This window comes from Diabrotica virgifera, chromosome 9 (assembly GCF_917563875.1).
Source record: "Diabrotica virgifera virgifera chromosome 9, PGI_DIABVI_V3a".
NCBI lineage: Eukaryota > Metazoa > Arthropoda > Insecta > Coleoptera > Chrysomelidae > Diabrotica > Diabrotica virgifera.
In genome coordinates, this window is record NC_065451.1 from 153,855,271 (window position 1) to 153,876,525 (window position 21,255).

A 21,255-nucleotide genomic window follows, 5' to 3' on the forward strand; every position below is an offset into this window, starting at 1 on the left:
AAATATTTCAGTTTCTCTGTAAATACAGTGAAAATTATTTAAAAACAAATGAGAACTGTCAGAATTAATCGGTCTACCAATAGTTGTTGCCAAATTTCAACTTCATGGCTTGTTAAGTAAAGGTGGCTATGCTCATGTTCATAAATGTCACTTCCGGAATGACAGAATGACATGAGACATTGACATGACATTATTTATTGTTTGGTTTATTTTATGTTTGTTTAGGGTTTAGATTTAGGTTAATTGAAAGTGTTTTTTATAGCAATTGGTTTATAGCGTTTATAGACATAATTTTTTGGTTTTATTGTTTGAATTGGGATGTAGCCATACTAAACTGTATTCATTAATACATATACTATATCCTTGAAAAATTAATGCAAGTAAACCATTTCTTTGTAAACATAAAATTTGGTCTTCTATTAACAAAATGGAAAGAAAAGAGAAAATCGAAGATACAGTAACAAATATCAAGGATGAGAATACTATTTTTGTCAAGCCTGAATTCATAAAAGTAGAGCCTGCTCCAGGTTATCTAGACCCCTATATTGAAGACCAATGGCAAGGAGATTCTGATATTAGTTTGAACCAAATTAAAACAGAATTACCAATGGACGATATGACATTTGAACAGCACCAAGGTGATTTAGCACAATTCCAGTATTATAATAGTGTTGTTGATAATATAAAACTAGAGCATACTGCTAAAGGAAGTCAAAGCAGTGAATATGGTATGTATGTTTACAATACAAAAGGTTTATGTATATTATATTCATTTTATAGCATTCTACGCCTTTTCGTTCCTAATCGCCACTCCTTTCTATAGGGCTTTTCACCGATTGTCATGTTGTATAATCTGTGTATAAATTAATATACACAGATTATATGACAGAAGCTCCAAACAAATGACTGAATGAAAAGCGCTATAGTGGCAGTCTTCCTCTCTTAAATCTCTTTCCTACATCTCCTTGGAGATGCCCTTTATCCATGTAGTTGCAGCTCTTCCTCGTTTTCGTTTTTCTGTGGTGATCCATTCTAACACTTTTTTGGGGAATCTCCTTTCCTCCATTCATATTATGTGTCCGTACTATAAATTGTACTATACTAACTGTTGTCTTTCGATGTCATCTATGATTGTTCTTTCTATTTCCATTTGTTGTCTAATGTCATCGTTTCTTATGTGTTCTAGTCTAGATCTCCTTGCTGATCTTCTCCAAAAATCACCCTCAGTCGCTAGTAATTTATCTTTGTACTTGTTGGTTAATTGCTGGACTTTGGCTCCATAGGTTAACACTGGTTAACCTTTAATATTGTGTTGTAAATTCGTTTTTTATTTTCGGTTCTTATATTTTTTTGCCACAGTACCGAATTCAGAGCTCCTATCGTCTGTTTTCTCTTTACTATCATTTCTTTAATATTTTCTTCATTTCTTCCTCTACTCTTAGTTAGTTTTATTCCCAGATAGATATATTCATTGCAGCTTATAATTGTCTCCTGTTCCAGATTCAGGTTCTCTGTTCCTTTCCTTCCTACACATAGATATTGAGTTTTTTTGGTATTCACCTCCAGACCCCATTTTCTATATTCCTCTATTAGTTTCCTTGCCGTATATTCAAGATCTTCCTTGTCCTGTGCAATTACAATTTGGTCATCTGCATAGTTCAGCTTGTAGAGTATCGTATCTCATATCGTAATCTCATTTTATTGCACTTCTTTTTTATACACGTATTCATATGGAGTAAATGACTTCATATGCAGTCATGACCGCGAATGTGTTAAACAAAAGTTTCTGGCTATTACCAGAGGAGTACGACGGGGAAAGTGAATGGTTGACCCTTTCCAAATTCTACGCCACTGGCGAAATGGCTATTTTTGTTCAATTTTTGGACTCTCCAATACTTTCTATGAAAATAATATACTCTTCATTCGTAACGATAAAGCCATTAGTTTTCGAGATCTTTGAAGTTAAAAATGAAACGACACGGTTATTTTGATTAATGTATTGTGTCGCTTCATTTGTAATTTCAAATATCTCGAAAACTAATCATTTTATCGTTACGAATGAAGAGTACATTATTTGCATAAAAAGTATTGCAAAATCAAAAAATTATACTAGAATAGCAATTTCGTCAGTGGCGTAGAATTTGGGAAGGGTCAACCAGCCACTATCCCCTGTCGTACGCCTCTGGTAGTAGCTAGAAATGTTTATTTAGGTACCTACCTTAATTTAGTAGGGTGTACAGTACCTACACTTTTTGCCAAGTATGATAAGGATACGTCAAATAGTTTTAAAGTACTGGGTACAAATAATTTTTAAATTTTAATCATATGAATCATATCATAAATTAATCAAAATAACTGTGCCGTTTCATATTTAACTTCAAATATCTCGAAAACTAATGACTTTATCGTTACCACTTAAGAGTATATTATTTACGTAGAAAGTATTGTATAATCTAAAAATGGCACTAAAATAGTAATTCCTCCAGTGACGTAGAATTTGAGAAGGGTCAACCATTCACCATCCCTGTCGTATGCCTCTGGTAGTAGCTAGAAAAGTTTGTTTATCATAATTTAGTAGGGTGTCTAGTAGTCACACTTTCTGCCAAGTATGAAAAGGATATGTTGAATAGTTTCAAAATGCTGAGCAAAAATAGTTTATAAATTTTTAGATAAAACACCCTGTAACTCATTAAGGAACCACATTTTATTTAAGTGTTTTAGGTTAAATCTTCGTATTTTGTGCTAAGGTTTCTCCAGTTACTATATGAACAATTATTAATGAAACACCCTGTATATTGAATAATACTGGTGATATACAGCATCCTTGCCTTAGCCATTTAGTGATCTGGAAACCTTTTGATATATTATTTCCGCTTTTAATTTTGGCTCGAGTCTCTATACAGTTCGAATGTCGAGTTTCTATACAGTTCTTTGAGAGCTTACATGATAGATACATTTATGCTGGTCTTTTCCAGTACTTCCCTTAACCTATTAATGGGGACTGTATCATATGCCTTGGTTAGATCTACCATGAGTAAATGCAACCCTTAAGCTCTTGACAGCCTTTTTTCTATTACTTGCATTATACAGAAAATGTCTATTGTGGATCTACCTGCCATAAAGCTGCTTTGTTCCTCTGATTCGTATGGATGGTACTCTTCACATATTAGATCTTTTAGAATTCTTTAGTACAGTCGCCTTAGTGTGCTAGTTAAGGTAATACCTCTGTAGGTATTTTGATCTTGTTTACCATCTTTCTTATGTATAGATGCTATCGATCATTCTTTCCATGTCTGTGGTACCGGTTCTCCATTTAAAAATCTGTTCATTAATGTTGTTATTATTTTAGCTAATTTGTCAGTACCATCTTTAAGTAGTTCTGCAGGTATTCCTTCCGGCCTGGGGTGTGGCCATTTGTTAATAAGGGTATTGCTTTTTTTCGTCTGCAAAAGGTTTTCAATCATATTTAAACTTTCTTTAAAATAAGAATTTCTCTCTTCTTAGATCACTTAAACCTTAAACACTGACATGCGATATGCCATATCCTGCCAAAAATATATTTTGATGTAAAACTAGTTTTATAAAAGATTCCTAGGAAACCATCAATATACCTTCAAGTGGTGTGTAGTTGTACCTGCTCCCAACTTCTGCAATTTTCGTTAGTATGGCTTAGTCTTTGAGCTATGTCGAAAGTTTGCTTGCGGTATCACATACTGCATGTCAATGTTTACATATCTATAGTTACAAGCAGTCTATTCAGTATTTTTACGCTGTTAGTATGGCAGCAAGTTCATCCAGCTGTATTTCTCTCAAGTCCTTTCAACATTATTTTACTATTTTTCAGTTACCAATGCTAGTTTTTGTGTAATTCAGTTCTAAATGACTTTGTAAGAACCTCCGCCATTTTTTTAATACTAAAAATCCATTCATAATTTTCTTGAAAAAATAAAGTTTATTCAATTTGGAACAGCATTTTACTCTACATCAGTGTGAAAATCATTCCGTATTTGATGTAAAAAACAAATACAGTAATATAATACACAGTACCTGCGCTAGGGTATAAGATGCCTACCTGCAACGCTAGCATAGGCGCCCTTCGGTTTTTTAATTAGTATTTTGTATAGCACCAGCAAAAAAAAGCTCAGTTTGGCGCCTCCCAAACAGGGCCCGCCTGCAGTGCATCCTTTGCAGGCTCGTTGTCGTCGGCCCTGATAATACAAATGCATATTGAAAACAAATGAGAATAGGCAATGGTTTGACATACCTCATGTCAGTGTCTACATTCTGAAACATCACATCAGTAGTTAAGGGTTAAGTAGGCTATATTGTTGCATAAAAATAGTTGAAGGACTAAAGAACTGATAAACTTAAGCTTATTTATTTATTAATGCATTTATCCCCAAAAATATAGAAAAATTAAATTAAAATTTTTAATCAAAAATGAATAACCATTTTCAATTTTGTTGCAAAACGAAAATACAGCCGCATCATATTCTAGTCCAATCAGAGAGTGCAGCAAGCACCTCTACCGCTTGTGAAACTTATTAGTCTCTCATCAGGAGGCACATATGCTGCTCTCTCTGATCCAACCAAAACAAACCCAGGCGTGCAGTCACGGATTTGTTTTGGTTGGATCAGAGAAAGCAGCATATGTGCCTCCTGATGAGAGACTAATAAGTTTCGAAACCGGTAGAGGTGCTTTCTGCATTCTCTAATTGGACTAGAATATGATGCGGCTGTATTTTCGTTTTGCAACGAAATTGAAAATGGTTATTCATTTGTGATTTACATGTTTACTATGATTGGAGTACGAAGGAAACCATTTTCGTTGGAACTTTGCCGTGCTGAGATGGGACATGGATTATAAATTGTAAAATTCCCTAATCTTCCTTAGTCTCAGCATCCGTATGGCTTGCAAATTGTAGAAGCCTCGGAGGTGTAACCAGAGAAGGTTCCCATTGTTTTCAGTCTGGTGGGATGTAGAGTAACATTTTGTTATTTTATATGCCATTAGAGTGAAAACTTAGTCTTTTGATGGCAGTTGCCGCTAAAGTATCTATGCCATTTCATTCGTTGCAATCCGTGACTGCACTAGAGACTAATAAGTTTCGAAACCGGTAGAGGTGCTTGCTGCACTCTCTGATTGTACTACTAGAATATGATGCGGCTGTATTTTCGTTTTGCAACGAAATTGAAAATGGTTATTCATTTTTGATTTACATGTTTACTCTGATTGGAGTATAAAGGAAACCATTCTCGTTGGAACTTTACCGCACTGAGCAGATGGGACGTGAATTATAAATTGTAAAATTCCCTCATCTTCCTTAGTCTCAGCATTCATATGGCTTGCAAATTGTAGAAGCCTCGGAGGTGTAACCAAAGAAGGTTTCCATTGTTTTCAGTCTGGTGGGATCTAGAGTAACATTATATTATTTTATATGCCATTAGAGTGAAAGATTAGTCTTTTAAAATTATTAAATTCAATGTAGATTAGGTTAAAATTCTTCTATGCTTATTTTTCTTCTATAAAAAAGCTAACTATGGAGGAGAAATATACAGTGATGAATGAACGCGCTAATAACCAGCAAAATAGCACAAAAGATGAAAAACGTATTAAGTTGTGAGATAAAAAAAAATGAAACTAGTCAAGCTGGGAAATTTAGAGGTATTAACCAATAAATTTACATTATATTGATTGTTTCTTACCTTTAGACGTATCGGGCGAGTTTGGAAACTACTACTGTCAGAGTGACAGTTTTAGTTGACATACTCCTCTGATACGTGTAAAGGTAGGGAACAATCAATATAATGTAAATTTATAGGTTAATATCGCTAAATGTCACAGCTCTACTAGTTCCATTTCTTTTTATCTCACAACTTAATATGTTTTCCATCTTTTGCGCTATTTTGCCGGTTATTAGCACGCTCATCACTGTATTCTAATACTGTGGATTATGCATTTTTAGATAGCTTCAAAAATGAAATTAAAGAGGATTTCAATAGAGAAAGTATATGTGATGCATTTGATGATTCAGGCTTAAATGAACACTCGTTAAAAATTGAAATAGAAGATGAAAAAAAACTTATGCCATATGGAGAAAAACAAACACACAAAGAAGGTAAGTGGATAACAAAAATTCATATACAATTATTCTTCTTAGTCCCTTTTTTCTAAATTATTATTATTTATAGAAAATTATTATCAGTAGTAATTGCACAAGAGCTCTAAAATTATCGATTTGTTTTTCGAGTGCCACGTTGACAGTTTTAATTTCACGACCCGAAGAGGAGTGAAATTATGTCAAAGTGTCACGAGGACAACAAGTTGATAATAATTTTAGAGATCGAGTGTAATTCGCTGAGATTATTTTATGAATAAAACTGTCTTTTTAGATCATTTTAACTAATATTTTTTATTGATGCCTTCAACTGAATATTTGCTAAACATGTTTCTTGGTGTTCTCTGTGACAAGTTTTAAAACATTAATTATCATTAATGTCACTGAATGTTCATTTTTTCGTAGTAGCGAAGGGCATCTGACGCCATGCTTGACGACGGGATATTAGCAAAAATCATCGCTGTAATTTTTATTTCTGTGGCTTTCTATTCGTCAGAATCCCCTACGAATGAAATAATCTAATAAATTGTTATGTAACGAGAGACAGGTTTAGATTTAATTTGCTTCAGCAGGAGCCACCACCATCAGTTGACGTATCGCACCTCCGCTCAAAGGTTGTCATAAGTCAAAAAAGTAAAGTATCGAGAAAACGGCATTTGAAATTTGTGCTAGAACTTTTCCGGGTAATTTAAAACCTATTAAAATTAGAACAATAACTATTTTTAGAGAGTTACAAAGATTGTTGAAGCTCTACAAGATAGCGTATTAATTCCGCTAAAAATATTTAAAAAAAATATTTTTTTGTTGAGTTGTGACACTATACAGTTAAAATAACGAAAAAATTACAAAATAATATTTATTAAGAATGGCTCTTGCCATACAGAATATAATATCGTTATTATTGACTGGTTAACAGATAACAGTTAACAGCATATTCGCAGATTGTTTTGAATAAAGTAATCACATATACTGTTTCAAGAAACGACGCTTTATACAGATCTTAGATGGATAAATACCTTGCACAAGTCCATATGTGACACTGTATATACACTTGAGAGCAGAATAATCCACTCACTTGCTGAATTGTACACGTTAGAAGTCTAGAATTTCCTAAACCTGTTGTCCGATCTGAGTGATTTTTTTAGTATTTTATAGCATTGTAGGCTTTTATCTTCTGTTGTCTAGGGTTGATTATTTGGCCACAGTCACTTGGCCATGATATGCTGAACCTATAGATCTATCGCGTTTTTTTATTATTAGGCAAAAATGCCACTTAACTGGCTTTCGGCTCGCGTTTATGATAAATAAAAGAACTTAAGAGTTCGTAACGGAAAATATAAAGATAAAGTATTTGCTAACGAATGCAATCCTACACTCGGCCATCCTATTCAGAATCCGACTCGGATTCGTCGCTTTCATTGTCGACCCACGGTATCTTGAGTTTAAGTCCTGGGTCGAACTGGGTTCTTTTTATTGCAACTAAATCTTTCTCCTTATAAATTCTTGCTCGTTTTCTTCTTGAATTATACCTCTTTTTGTTTTCAGCTTGCACCTTACATATTTGTTCTTTACATCATTCTCGAAGTTCTTTTCTATCTTCATCATATATTTTTATCATCTCTTCCTCTATGAGTTCTGTGATTCGAATGTCTTCTTTATTTTTCATTTTTACGCCAACCAATACTTCGAAAGGTGTAGTACCTATACTTCGTTGATAAGTAGAGTTCAATGCACTTTGTACCCTGTCAACATTCTTATACCATTTCGTAGGTTCTTCTAAACTCAATTTCGTAAGAACAGGGATAATTGTTCTATTCACTCGTTCAACCTGACCGTTTTCTCGTGGCACTCCAGTTGTGACTAGAACATGTTGAATGTTTTCTTCTTGGCAATATCTTTCAAATTCCTTTCATTCGAGAAGGGTTTCCAAATATTCTACGTTGCTTTTCAAGACAAGTTATAACTTCTTTCGTCGTTGTCGACTTCGTCGGGTAAAGCCAAACAAATTTGGTGAAATCGTCTATAATTACAAGTATATGCTGATAAATTCTTACTTGCAGACTGCAATGGACCCAAATGATCCGCATGGTATGTATGCAGTGGACCATCTAGTTTTGGTATGAGATTAAGTATTCCTTCTTTTTTTCCCTCCTTTTTGCTTCCATGCTATACATGCTATACAGTTAGAAATAACATTTTTAACTTTCTCTTTTATCTTTGGTATATAAAAGTCTTTAGCTATTACTTCCTCAGTTTTTCTCTCAGAAAAATGTCCTATCTCGTGACTTCTTCTTATTATCTCAGTCTGCATATTTCTCGGTACAACTAACAGTTTTAATCCATTGACATACTTGTATAATATTTCGTGCTCTAAGTAAAAATCTTCATATGCTTCTGTCAGAAGTATTTGTTTTATCGCCTTGATGTGTTCGTCTTTATCCTGATCCACTTTAATTCTTTGTATTATACCATCTTCTTCTGTAACCGTTAAAACTTTTAGATATCGGCTAAGAGTATCCACGTGAGACATCTGAGTACCTTTTTTATTATCGCAGCAAATTCTTCTTCGACCGTCCTTCTTATTTACCAATACTATTGCGCTGGCAAAATCCGAACAACTAGGTTTATTTATGCCTTCGTCTAACCATTCATTTATCTGCCTATCTATCTCTTCTTTTTCAGGAACAGATAATCGTCTGGGTCTTTCATAAATTGGTTCCTCGCTTTTTAAGACGATATTCATTTCAATTTCTGTCGTCTTTTTTTTCTTTGGTTCATAACTTTCCATTAACTGCCTAACAGTTTCTCTATGTTTTTCGTCTTCAATATGTGCTACTTTTACTTCATCTTTTTCGTCAAGCACAATGTGCATAATAAAGTTTTCGTCCGTCCTCTTGTACATTACTATCCCATCATCTCTTATACTAACAGATGCTTGTTGTAAAATATTATTTCCAATTATTGCTTGAAAAGATGTCGCAGTTTCTGGGATAATGTGAAATTTTAGATCAAACTTCTCATCGTTAACGTCAGCTTGTGTCGAGAATGATCCTAATGTATTAACTTTCGCATTTTCTCCTAAGCCTTTCAACATGATGGTGTCGGGTGTTAAACAAATATCATTAAAGAATTTGTCATACACATCTTCTCTTATCGTACATATATCACTTCCGGTGTCAAATAAAGCTGTTAGTGTGATCTGATTAATTGTAAGTTTAAGCGCTGTTTTTGGCTGAACCTCAATTACATTCAAAGCTGTGTTTTCTGTAGTAGCCTTCGTCGATTTTTTATTGGGACATTTAGTTGAAACGTGGCCATATTTGTTGCAGCTAAAACACTTCGTTCCCTTGGACTTATCTGGACAGTCCTTAGATCTGTGACCTCTATTTCCACAATTAAAACAAGTAATGTTGTTCTCTCTTTTCCTGTCATTCTTCTCTCTTTTCTCCTTTTTAACGATGTCCTCGTTTTTCTTAGATCCTTCTTTATTTGCTCTAAAGCCTTGAGCTTGTCCAGTAGTCTCCTTACCGTGTATCCTCTCATACAGTTTAATTTTCTCCTTAAAGTCTGCAAAATCTTTTGCTCCATATAGCACTAGTTTATTGGATGATTCGTCTTGTATTCCATCAATTATGTATTCTATAACAACTTCTTGTTCTAAGTAAGCTCTATTAGCTATTTCTCTCATTTTAATCATGTATTCTTGTACAGTCTCATCAGATTTTTTTCGTCTCGTCATCAACATCTTATGTATCTGTGCACTATTTACATGTACTCCGAATTCTTCGATTAAACATCTCTTCAAATCAGGCCAACTTCTGATGCCTTTTTCTGACTGCACAAACAGTTTGGCAAGTCCTTTTAAACATTTTTTTGCATAGATTAATTTTTGTAAGTCGTTCCATCCTGTTATCTCAGCTACTTCTTCAAACTCGATAATCCACGTGCGAATAGGATATTCATCTTTTCCATTAAATAATCTTATGCTGTCTTCCACGTCTCTAAAACTTAATGCAAATGATTCCTGTCGTCTTGTACCAGTCGCTCCATTATTCGAGGATTTTATTTCAGCGTTATTGCTTGCGCTATAGCTTCTTTCTCCAATTTCTTCATGTACGTGAATATCTTTGTCATATCGTCTTTCTTCGTATCTTCGTCTTTCTTCGTCATTACTTCGTTCATATCTACATCTTTCATCACATATTTGTCGTCCTTCGTCATAATTTCGCTCTTCGCGTCTTCGTCTAAGCTCGTCGTTTCTTCTCTCACGTCTTCTTCTTTCTTCTTCAAGTCTTTCATCGTCTTTTGTGCGTCTTTCATCGTCTTTTCGTCTTTCTTCTTCCAATCGTCGTTTCTCTTTTTCTCGTCTTTCATCATTTTCCCGTCTTTCGTCTTCCAATCGTCGTTTTTCTTTTTCTCGTCTTTCATCATTTTCCCGTCTTCGTCTTTCAATCGTCGTTTTTCTTCTTGCATTCGTCTTTTTTCGTTTTCCAGTTGTCTTATTTCTTCCTTTCGTCTTTCGTCGTCTTCGTCTATATCTGATACGTCATCCTCCTCTTCGTCATCTTCAGTTTCGTCGTCGTTAATGAAGGTATTCAAAAAGGAACAAATGCGAACAACCACGTCATGCTTCTCGTTTTTATAATTTAAATCAAGAATTTGGCATATCGCAATTAAATCAGGAAGATCAAATTTTTCACTTGCATCGTTACATTTACTTAAAAATTGTTCGGAAGTGTCGTCGAGCCGAAAACCAGAAAAAGCACGCAAAGCTTTTCTAGTTTTTCGAGGTTCACCTTCAGTGGAAAAAGAAATGTAATAAAAAATTTTAACAACTCTTAACTTAGCGTGAGTAATATTATAGTCAATATTACGAATAGAACCTAAAGTTGCCATAATAAAATATTTTCAAAAAATATTCAATAATTGTTATAAAATCAACGGTTCCAGAGTTACGGAGGGTGAAATGTGGAGGTTTTCGATACTTTTTATATTTTTTGGGCAATTGATGATGATTTTGGGTGGTGAGGTTGACGTTTCTTCAAGGGCTTATCGCTAACATACCATCGGCCACTGAAATAGCAAATCCTGTTAAGAGGAAACAGTAGCGATCAACAGGTAGCCAAAACGCGTTCCAAGATTGCGGCTATAATTTTGAATATTTTTTCGAGATATTTGGCACACGTATTCGTAATATAATAAAGAATGGCGGTACAGAGCCCAATTTGAAAAATATATTAATATGTGGAAATTACTCTGTAATTAAATACAATATTAAAAAAACGAGCCTGTACCGCCCTTAAGAAGAACAAAAAAATACACTTTCTTCAAATAAACGTTTTTATCCGATGCCTAGATTTTGTGTCATTTTGGAACTACTAAAATTTTTTTATTTCATTAGTAGTTCCAAAATGACACAAAATCTAGGTATCGGATAAAAAAGTTTATTTGAAGAAAGTGTATTTTTTTGTTCTTCTTAATGGCGGTACAGGCTCGTTTTTTTAATATTATATTTAATTACAGAGTAATTTCCACATATTAATATATTTTTCAAATTGGGCTCTGTACCGCCATTCTTTATTATATTACGAATACGTGTGCCAAATATCTCGAAAAAATATTCAAAATTATAGCCGCAATCTTGGAACGCGTTTTGGCTACCTGTTGATCGCTACTGTATCACCTTAAAGAAAATTTCTTTCAATCAGTAAAAATATTATAAATTGCCCAAGAAATATAAAAAGTATCGAAAACCTCCACTTTTCACCCTCCGTAACTCTGGAATCGTTGATTTTATAACAATTATGTATAGGACCTTTTTTGTTTTAAATTTGATGTAGAACATTTTTGTATAGAGCATTGTTTACGCGAAAGCATATTTTTAGAAATACTGACGAAAAACATAAAAAACTACTAATTTACCGATTTCTCTCCCATCTCCCCCCCAAACCGGACGCTCAAAACGGTGTAACTTTTTACTGAACAATATCTGGACCATATAGAACAATTTGATGTTGGAGGAAAACTTTTACTTTTAATGTCTGGGTTAGGCCTTTTTTGGACCAATTATACTATACTACCTCCGTAACTTTGGAACCGTTCATTTTAGAAGGAATATGCATAGGACCTTTTTTGTTTCAAATTTAATGTAGAACATTTTTGTATAGAAGGTTGTTTATGCTAAACCGCATAGTTTTAGAAATATTGACGAAAAACTTAAAAAACTACGAATTTACCAATTTCTCCCCCTCGCCCCCAAAACCCGACGCTCAAAATGGTGTGACTTTTTTCTGAACATTATGTGGACCATATAGAACAATTTGGTGTTGGAGGATAACTTTCACTTTGGATAGCTGGGTTTGGATCTAGTTATACCATACTATATATGAAAGTGTGCCAAAAAACAGTGCGAAAAAGTAAATCCCATTTAAAATACATTGTTACTTCACGCACACTTTAAACCCTTCACGCACTGCTATCTATAATGACAGTTTTCACAAACTAAAAACTTATACGTAATATGACATAGAGTAGATAAAGTTTCTTTTAAATGAGATATGTATTTAAAATTAAAAATCACACTACATTTTCTTTTAGTTTTACACCCCTGTAACTTATTAAAATAAACATTATAGAAGTTTTCAGGGACTTTCGGCCCTCGGTAAGAACGTAATCTTTCATTCTGCGTTTAAATTTTTCAAGTTTGTACCCATCCCCTTAAGACAAAAGAACAACATAAAAAAATAATATTAGGTTAATGAGCAGATCCATGCCCTTTAGCGTTAGGTTGGTTCGGTGTGATGTTTTCCATCAAGTTTCTATTTCTTTTTGAAGTTATACTTCTTTAGGCGCGATTGAGAGTAAAATTTCATAATATTGCGCGCATGCGAACACAGACAGTATGGCGTTTAATAGTTGCTAAATCTTTCTAGTTATCTATAAATATATCAGTGCAACAAAAGTTGTGAACAGAATATACTAGTGTTTTTAGTAAATATATTTATTATAATTTTTGTGTCTTTGGATTTGTCTTCCTCAGGAGTAAGATGAGTATTATTAAAACATTTTATTGTATATTTATTCACCTTGTCTGTTTGTTACCGTGATTTGTCATTAGGTACGTCCGCTCCCATACAGACACAGTCCTCGTAGCGTATTTGGTATAGCATTCGGCCAGAGATCGAGAGGTCTTGAGTACGAATCCAGTGCAATCCTATATTTTTTTTTATTTTTTTGAAAGCAGTAAGCACAAAATTAGTTTGGTGTTTAAAAACAATTAAAATAAACTGTTAAAGTATATTTATTTTTAAGAAATCATATAATAGAAGTATAACTTCTTACGTGCGTACAAAGTACACACACATTCTTTTTTTTCCTTTTGCTGCCTCGGTTTAATATGAAATAATCCTTCACGATATTTTGTTCTGCTGACAGCAGTTGATTAACCTTAAGGGCAGCCAAAGTCCGAAAATTGAACTTTTTAAATTGTTTTGGGTTATGATTGAAAATCTTATCTTTTCAACGATATATAACACATTGTAGTACAAAATATCTAGCGTAACTAGGATGACCCTAAAGGGGGTTACAACTACTGGAGGGTATGAATTGAATTTTTGAACTACGAGTTTGATTTTTTTTTATTTTTTGCTTTTTAGTTGATTTTATTATAATATTTTTAATTTTAGTCATTCGCAACTAAAAGAAGCGTTTCTTAAAAAAAAATTTTTCATATTTCTTAATTTCTTACTTTTTAGTCAAACTTTTTTACACTTTTCAAACATTAAAATATATCGTCATGTTTATTAAAATATATGTATAAAACAGATGATGTACAAACATGAAAAGTAGTCGGAATCAGCAAAAAATTTGAAATTTTATTGTTTATTTATGAAGCATAACGTAAACAATTAACGTAAAAAGTAAAATTATGTATAGTTCATATAATTAGCTACAATCTGTAAAAGTTTCTTCATTGTAAAAAATAAAAATTTTTGCATTTTCCATTAAAATCGTTTTTTTATTGAAACAATAAACATAAAAATAATTATTGACTATTCGTGTATTGTTCCCGCAAATGTATATGTCTGCAAATTTTCATTCATTTGCGTTGAAGAAAAATGGACGTCTAAAGATTTTGACCCAAACGATTGAACTAAAGAAAAGCGTTTAAAAAAGAAGATGAATCTGGTTATTTTTGTATTGACATTGGGTGCGTTCACCAGACCAGTGCGCTATGTCAGCGCTTTGAAACTGTTTAAGATTTTTCGGGTGAACGTCACTGTCAATTTAGGCTAAACTTGAACGTGTTGACGAAGCGGTCGACATTTTATTCAACGTAGGATTTGTATCGCTTTAATATTGAACGTGTTTAAGAAATATATTATAATGGCGCGCTTATTTGAAAATATTTACTTTTACAATGGGTTTAATTATAAAGTAATTGAAAATGAGGAGATACATAATTGTATACAGGGTGCGCCAAACCTCTGGTCTTCTTTGATTACGGCTAAACTATGAGATATACAAAAAAATGTTTATAACAAAACTAATGTGTATCAAAGAGGTCTATAATTTAAAATTATTTTCAATTATACAGGGTGAGTCAGAACGACGGTATGAACCAAAGTTGTATTTTTTTAAATAGAATACCCTGTATATTAAATCATTTTTGAATATATTATTTAAAAATATGAAAAATTTGTATAAGGTCTTATAGGCCTAAAGTTAATAATTTTCAAAATATTTACATTTTTATTGAGAAAAATGGTAATATTTATAGGGTTGTGGATTATGTTTCCAAGGAAATAAAAATTTAGTTGATAGGTCAAAGTTTTTAAAATATAGTGTTATTTTTAAATAATTTAATATTTTTTACTTTTAGCCATAAAATATACAGTGTGATCACTATTTGCAAATACAAAATTTTCTCATTTTTTTTAAATGGGACACCCTGTATATTAGTTTTGCGTTTGGTAGTAAATATTACAACCTTTCTTTTGGTATAAGGTTGTATGTACCTAGCGTGTTTCGTTTTGTAGATATTTAAAAAAAACTATAGATTCTACGTTTTTGCGGATTATTTATTTAAAAATTTTTTTGCAAAAAAAATAATTATAATCTGGTTTTAGAAACATACACTAAAATATAAAATATGAAAATAAAAACGTAATTAAAGATTAAAATAAATCGTATGCTAGTACAATTCAATTGAATTTAATAACTTTAAATTATTTTACAAAAAATATTTTACCTTATTAATGAATACATAAATTAGTTACTAAATTAAATAAACAACCAAATTTTAAATCAATCGTAGTAATTCTTCTACCGCAGCAACTTTCCTGTACCAATTTAATTGTTAGTTATATTGTATTTACGAGTGAGATCAGTTAATAACTTTTTAATTTACCTACATCTTGAGAACGTATAAAGTATGCTTTGAAACAAATGAACGTTATGGAAGTATATTAAGAAGTAAATAGTATCTATGTACCTACTCGTGTCACAAAAGCTGGTAATAATTTCTAATGGTTTCGCCCAAAACAAATGTCATATCCAAAAATTTTTCGGTTAAAAAATTAAAATATAAAATATAAAAAATTGTTACAAAAATTTCAACTACAAAAGTATTACCAGTTTTTGTGACACCAGTAAATACTATTTATATTAATAAATAATTTGGATGCTACATTTAACATTCATTTGTTTCAAAGCATACTTTATAATAATTTTTATATTCTCAAGATGTATGTATGTAAATTTAAAAGGTAAATTAAAAGTTTAACTAAATACAATTTAACTAACAATTAATTTGGTACAGGAAAGTTGCTGTAGTAGAAAAATTACTACGGTTGATTTAAAATTTGGTTGTTTATTTAATTTAGTAACTAATTTATGCATTCATTAATATGGTAAAATATTTTTTGTAAAATAATTTAAAGTTATTAAATTCAATTGAGTTGTACTAGCATACGATTTATTTTAATCTTTAATTACGTTTTTATTTTCATATTTTATATTTTAGTGTATGTTGCTAAAACCAGATTATAATTATTTTTTTTGCAAAAAAAATTTTAAATAAAAAATCCGCAAACACGTAAAATCTCTAGTTTTTTTTTAAATATCTACAAAACGAAACATGCTAGGTACATACAACCTTATACCAAAAGAAAGGTTGTAATGTTTACTACAAAACTCAAAACTAATATACAGGGTGTCCCATTTAAAAAAATGAGAAAATTTTGTATTTGCAAATAGTGATCACACTGTATATTTTATGGCTAAAAGTAAAAAATATTAAATTATTTAAAAATAACACTATATTTTAAAAACTTTGACCTATCACCTAAATTTTTATTTCCTTGGAAACATAAACACAACCCTATAAATATTACCATTTTTCTCAATAAAAATGTAAATATTTCGAAAATTATTAACTTTGGGCCTATAAGACCTTATACAAATTTTTCATATTTTTAAATAATATATTCAAAAATGATTTACTATACAGGGTGTTCCATTTAAAAAAATACAACTTTGGTTCATACCGTCGTTCTGACTCACCCTATATAATTGAAAATAATTTTGGATTATAGACCTCTTTGATACACATTAGTTTTGTTATAAATATTTTTTTGTATATCTCATAGTTTAGCCGTAATCAAAGAAGACCAGAGGTTTGGCGCACCCTATATGTTCACGAAATTGTAAATCTGTGTATTGAGGAACAATATTTTCAACATAATTCATATTTCTCGTGACATTATTATTTCTTTAATATCATCATCATCCAATGGTTCTGCCAAGTCCAGCACAGCAGCACTAAAAATTATTTCTTGTTCATTTCATTATCAACAATAAAGGTAGTATATTAGGTATTCATTTTTGAATTAAAGGGCCTAGCCGGGTAAGATGATGAAAACTGCCCCCAACTCGATTCGAATTCCATATAGGTCACCATTTAGCATATATAGTGAAACTCACTTTCTGAAATTTTTAGCCCCCTAAGTGGTCATGTGACCCACCTAGGGCCTAATTAGGGTTTTTATGTTTTTATTTTTTATCTCAACCACATCGAGAACTAGCGGAAAACTTTAAATAAAAAAGTTGTAAGCTTTAAAAAGTTCTGTTCAAAAATATTTTTTTTTTAATTTTTGGCGGGAAATTTAAATATTAGAACGATTTTAAAATTTTAAATGAGTATAAAAAAATAACTAAGACATTCGTTTTCACGAAAAAAATATATAACGTGTATTTTTGCCTAAGGTTTCACCCTGAATTTTTTCAAATTTTTAAAATTGGTGAAACGCACCTTTAAAAATAAAAAATCGCATTTTTTCGTTTTTTGATACAATTTTATACATATTTTTCAAAAAAGGTAACACCGTCACTAGAATAGGTAAAAAACTGAAAAATAATTGGGGTTTGCTTAATAAAAATTTTTTGTAATGCAATCCATTTTCAAGATACAGGGCGTTGAAGTAAACAAAATTTTACACATTTTTTACGATTTTGCCGAAACTACTGGCAACATTGTAATAAACTTTTTTCAAGTTTTAAGAGGTAGTTGTTGTGCATTTTTTGACATACAATTAAGAATTTTATATTTATCATTGGCGCGTATAGGGGTAATGGTCTGAACTTTTTAAAGAAAAAATATAGTACACCATATACATATTTCAAATTAACAATCGTTTTTGAATTCCTCGTTCAATTTGTGACAAAAAATCTTACTATTTTTTCGTACGACGCGCCATTTTTATTCAAAAAATAAAACATCTTAAACCTTACAAAGTATTCGAACTTCTAGTAGTTTCTACATCTACCCCATCTACTTAAACTCGTACATCCATTATAAATTCCAACTAGAACCAATCAATGAAACGAATTCGAATACTTTGGAAGCGTTAAGATATTTTATTTTTTGCAGCAAAACGACGCGTCGTATGAAAAAATGTGAAGATAGTTTTTTTATCGAAAATTGAACGAGGAATTCAAAAATGATTGTTAATTTGAAATATGTCAGTGGCGTACTATCTTTTTTCTTTGAAAAGTTTAGACCATTACCCCTATGCGCGCCAATGATGAATATCAAATCCTTAATTGTATCTAGGCTTGGGCATAATAGTTCATCATCAAGAGCGCTCAGTTTAGTTCAAATGTAAGAAGTGAACTAGTTCGCTCTTTTAGTTCACTAGTTCATTAGCACAAAGAGTTACATGAGAACAGATGAGCAAAACGTAAGATTGATTTATCGTTTGTGCATAAGTTTATTTTTGATAAGGCCGATTTTAATTTATATTAACATCAAAATTATTTTATTACAAAATTTATTATTCTTTTTTTAAGGATGTGATCAAAATTCATTAATAAGAAAAAAAGGACAAATTAAATTGTATTTATTTAAAAAAATGCTTGATGCTCACCCACGTCAACTCATCGTTTCATCAGTCAATATTAGTTCATAGTTCTTTTCTTTAGTTCACGCTCTTCCTTCCTACCCGCTCAGCTCCATAGCTCAGATACTTCGTTTGTCGCGTCTCGACTCGACTCGAAGATCGAACCGCTCCTGACTGATAAACGAACGAAACGCGAAGCTCTGGGCTACGAGAAATAAATGACTCACTGAGCGACTGAGCGGTTTAAGCCAGGTCTGGCGAACTAGTTCGTTTAGTTCACGTATCGGAGCCGGATCTTTGAACTAGTTCGCTCATGAACTACACAAGCCTAATTGTATCTCAAAGCATGCACAATAACTACCTCTTAAAACCCGTTTTAAGTTTTATAACAATGTTGCCAGTAGTTTCGGCAAAATCCTAAAAAATGTGTAAAACTTTGTTTTCTTCAACGCTCTGTATCTTGAAAATGGATGGCGTTACAAAAAATTTTTATTAGCAAACCCCATTGATTTTTCAGTTTTTTACCTACTCTAGTGAAGGTGTTACCTTTTTTGAAAAATATGTATAAAATTGTATCAAAAAAGGAAAAAAACCGAAAAAATGCGGTTTTTTATTTTTAAAGGTGCGTGTCACCAGTTTTAAAAAATTGAAAAGATTCAGGGTGAAACATTATGAAAAATTAACGTTATATATTTTTTTCGTGAAAACGAATGTCTTAGTTATTTTTTTATACTCTTTTAAAATCGTTCTAAAATTTAAATTTCCCACCAAAAATTAAAACAAAAAAAATTTTCGGACAGAACTTTTTAAAGCTTACAACTTTCTTATTTTAAATTTTTTGCTAGTTCTCGATGCGGCTGAGATAAAAAATAAAAACATAAAACCCTAATTAGGCTCTAGGTGGGTCACATGACCACCTAGGGGGTTAAAAATTTCAGAAAGTGAGTTTCACTATATATGCTAAACGGTGACTTATATGGAATTCGAATCGAGTTGGGGGCAGTTTTCATCATCTTACATACCCGGCTAGGCCCTTCTAGTCTAGGCGCCAAATAGAGGTCACCGTGTCCTTTTCAATTCTGATGAACAAACTCAACGGTTTCTTATGGATTTCTGGCTGCTGATTACGAATTTTGAGGGTGGATTTCGATCCGATTGGTCAAAAAATTGTTATAAACAATTTAATTGTTTATAAGGCTCTCGCTCATAAACTAAAAGAGAAAAAAAAAATAAAATTTGTTCGTTAATAAAAAACGAAGAAAAAACGTTTACTAAACTTAAATCCAACAATTAGAACTCAAAATATTGTAAAATTAGTGCACAATGAAAATTGCAAATTGCAAAATTAATATTTTTCGAAGCTTTATCGATCGTAACTCGGCTTCTACGTATTCAAATGAGCCTTAGGAGGTCTCATTTTAAAGTTTCATTAATAGGCTTCCAAACTGTGTTTGTTAGATTACTTGATCTTCATTTGTTTTAAAGTTATACCCATTTGAAGTAATAATTTTCTTAAAAAAATTACATTAATTTGTTTATAAGGGTTTTAAGCAAGTTTCAGCTACACACATTTATACTTTAATTAACAATAATGGTAGAAGAACTCAAAAGCAACATTTTGAGGTTACCAAAATCTTTGTAGGTTTATTTTTGGCTAAGATATCAATATTTCAATAGTGCGCTCTGAGGCGCAAGATCAGCTCACCGCGTAAAGGTTCACGCGCTAACTTCTCGATGCAAATTATAATTTCTATGTATATATACTATTGTGATCTTGATTATTGATATGAGATAATATTTTTATATGTCATTTAATTTAATCAATGCTTTAATACTAATCTAATTAATTTACCAGATCACATATCAATGTGTTTTCAATCTCAGGGCTTTTTATAAAATTAAGTACTTACATACGTGGCTTCTAAGTATTTCTTAATGGTTCCTAATCGGGATAGGAAAGAAAAGAGTAAAATAATAACACATATGGGTTACAATTGTAATCAAAATATTGTTTATTTTATTTAAATGGCAATCACTGCTTAATATTTGCTATATCTTATTATTCTTAAACATAACATTTACACATGGGAATCTTATTTCCTTTTTGTTTCCAATTGAAAGTTTTTATTAACATTTAACTATTATGATTTATTAGCAACAATTCTATTTAAGTTTGATGAAGCTTTTCTGATATTATTGATTATGTTTCTTCAATTTTAAATGTGGTATTTAATACGAAAAACCCATACATTCATGTCCAAACAAATGAGACTGACCTTTTTCTGGTGCTCTGAGAATGTCTTCACACAAGACCCGTTTCCTGCTATCCTTGGCTGCAATCAAAACCTCGTCCTGGCTTCCAGTAATGTTCTCCTCTGAAACTAGCTCGTATAGCTCTCGTTTCCTGCTTCTGTCGTGATGCTGTGTTCTACCTTTTTCGAAACTGCAATCAGCTACCGGGAACTCTTGGCTCAAGGAGGTTCTTTTACTCTCAACCTGGCCTACCTCTCGTTCTACGATCGATAATCCACACTCACGGAACTACACCGGCTTTCTCACTCTCCGTACACTACCGTCTACTACTCGACTTCACTTCTCGACAGCTCAAAACATTCTGATCTCTATTTGTCATTCATTCCCCTACTTTCTAAATATCCCTTCCAGATTCACAAATCAAACTTCCACCACCAACTCTCATTCGCAGTATTCCTCAAAACCAATTTTTAAACTTTCTAAAT

The 21,255-nt window shown here is 32.0% G+C and overlaps 1 protein-coding gene across 5 annotated transcripts in view; it reads left to right on the plus strand.

The window, feature by feature from the left end:
- Positions 1-221: 221 nt before the first annotated feature.
- LOC126892255 (zinc finger protein 234-like) overlaps positions 222-21,255 on the plus strand; it is a 127,568-nt gene continuing 106,534 nt past the window's right edge. For all 5 annotated transcript variants that reach the window (XR_007700746.1, XR_007700748.1, XM_050661756.1 and 2 more), the window contains exons 1-2: positions 222-728; positions 5,967-6,119. Coding sequence is in view for 3 of the 5 variants with exons in the window: in XM_050661756.1 (XP_050517713.1) it covers positions 428-728; positions 5,967-6,119 (454 nt within the window). In the remaining 2 variants the exon portion in view is untranslated. The remainder of the gene's footprint in view (positions 729-5,966; positions 6,120-21,255) is intronic.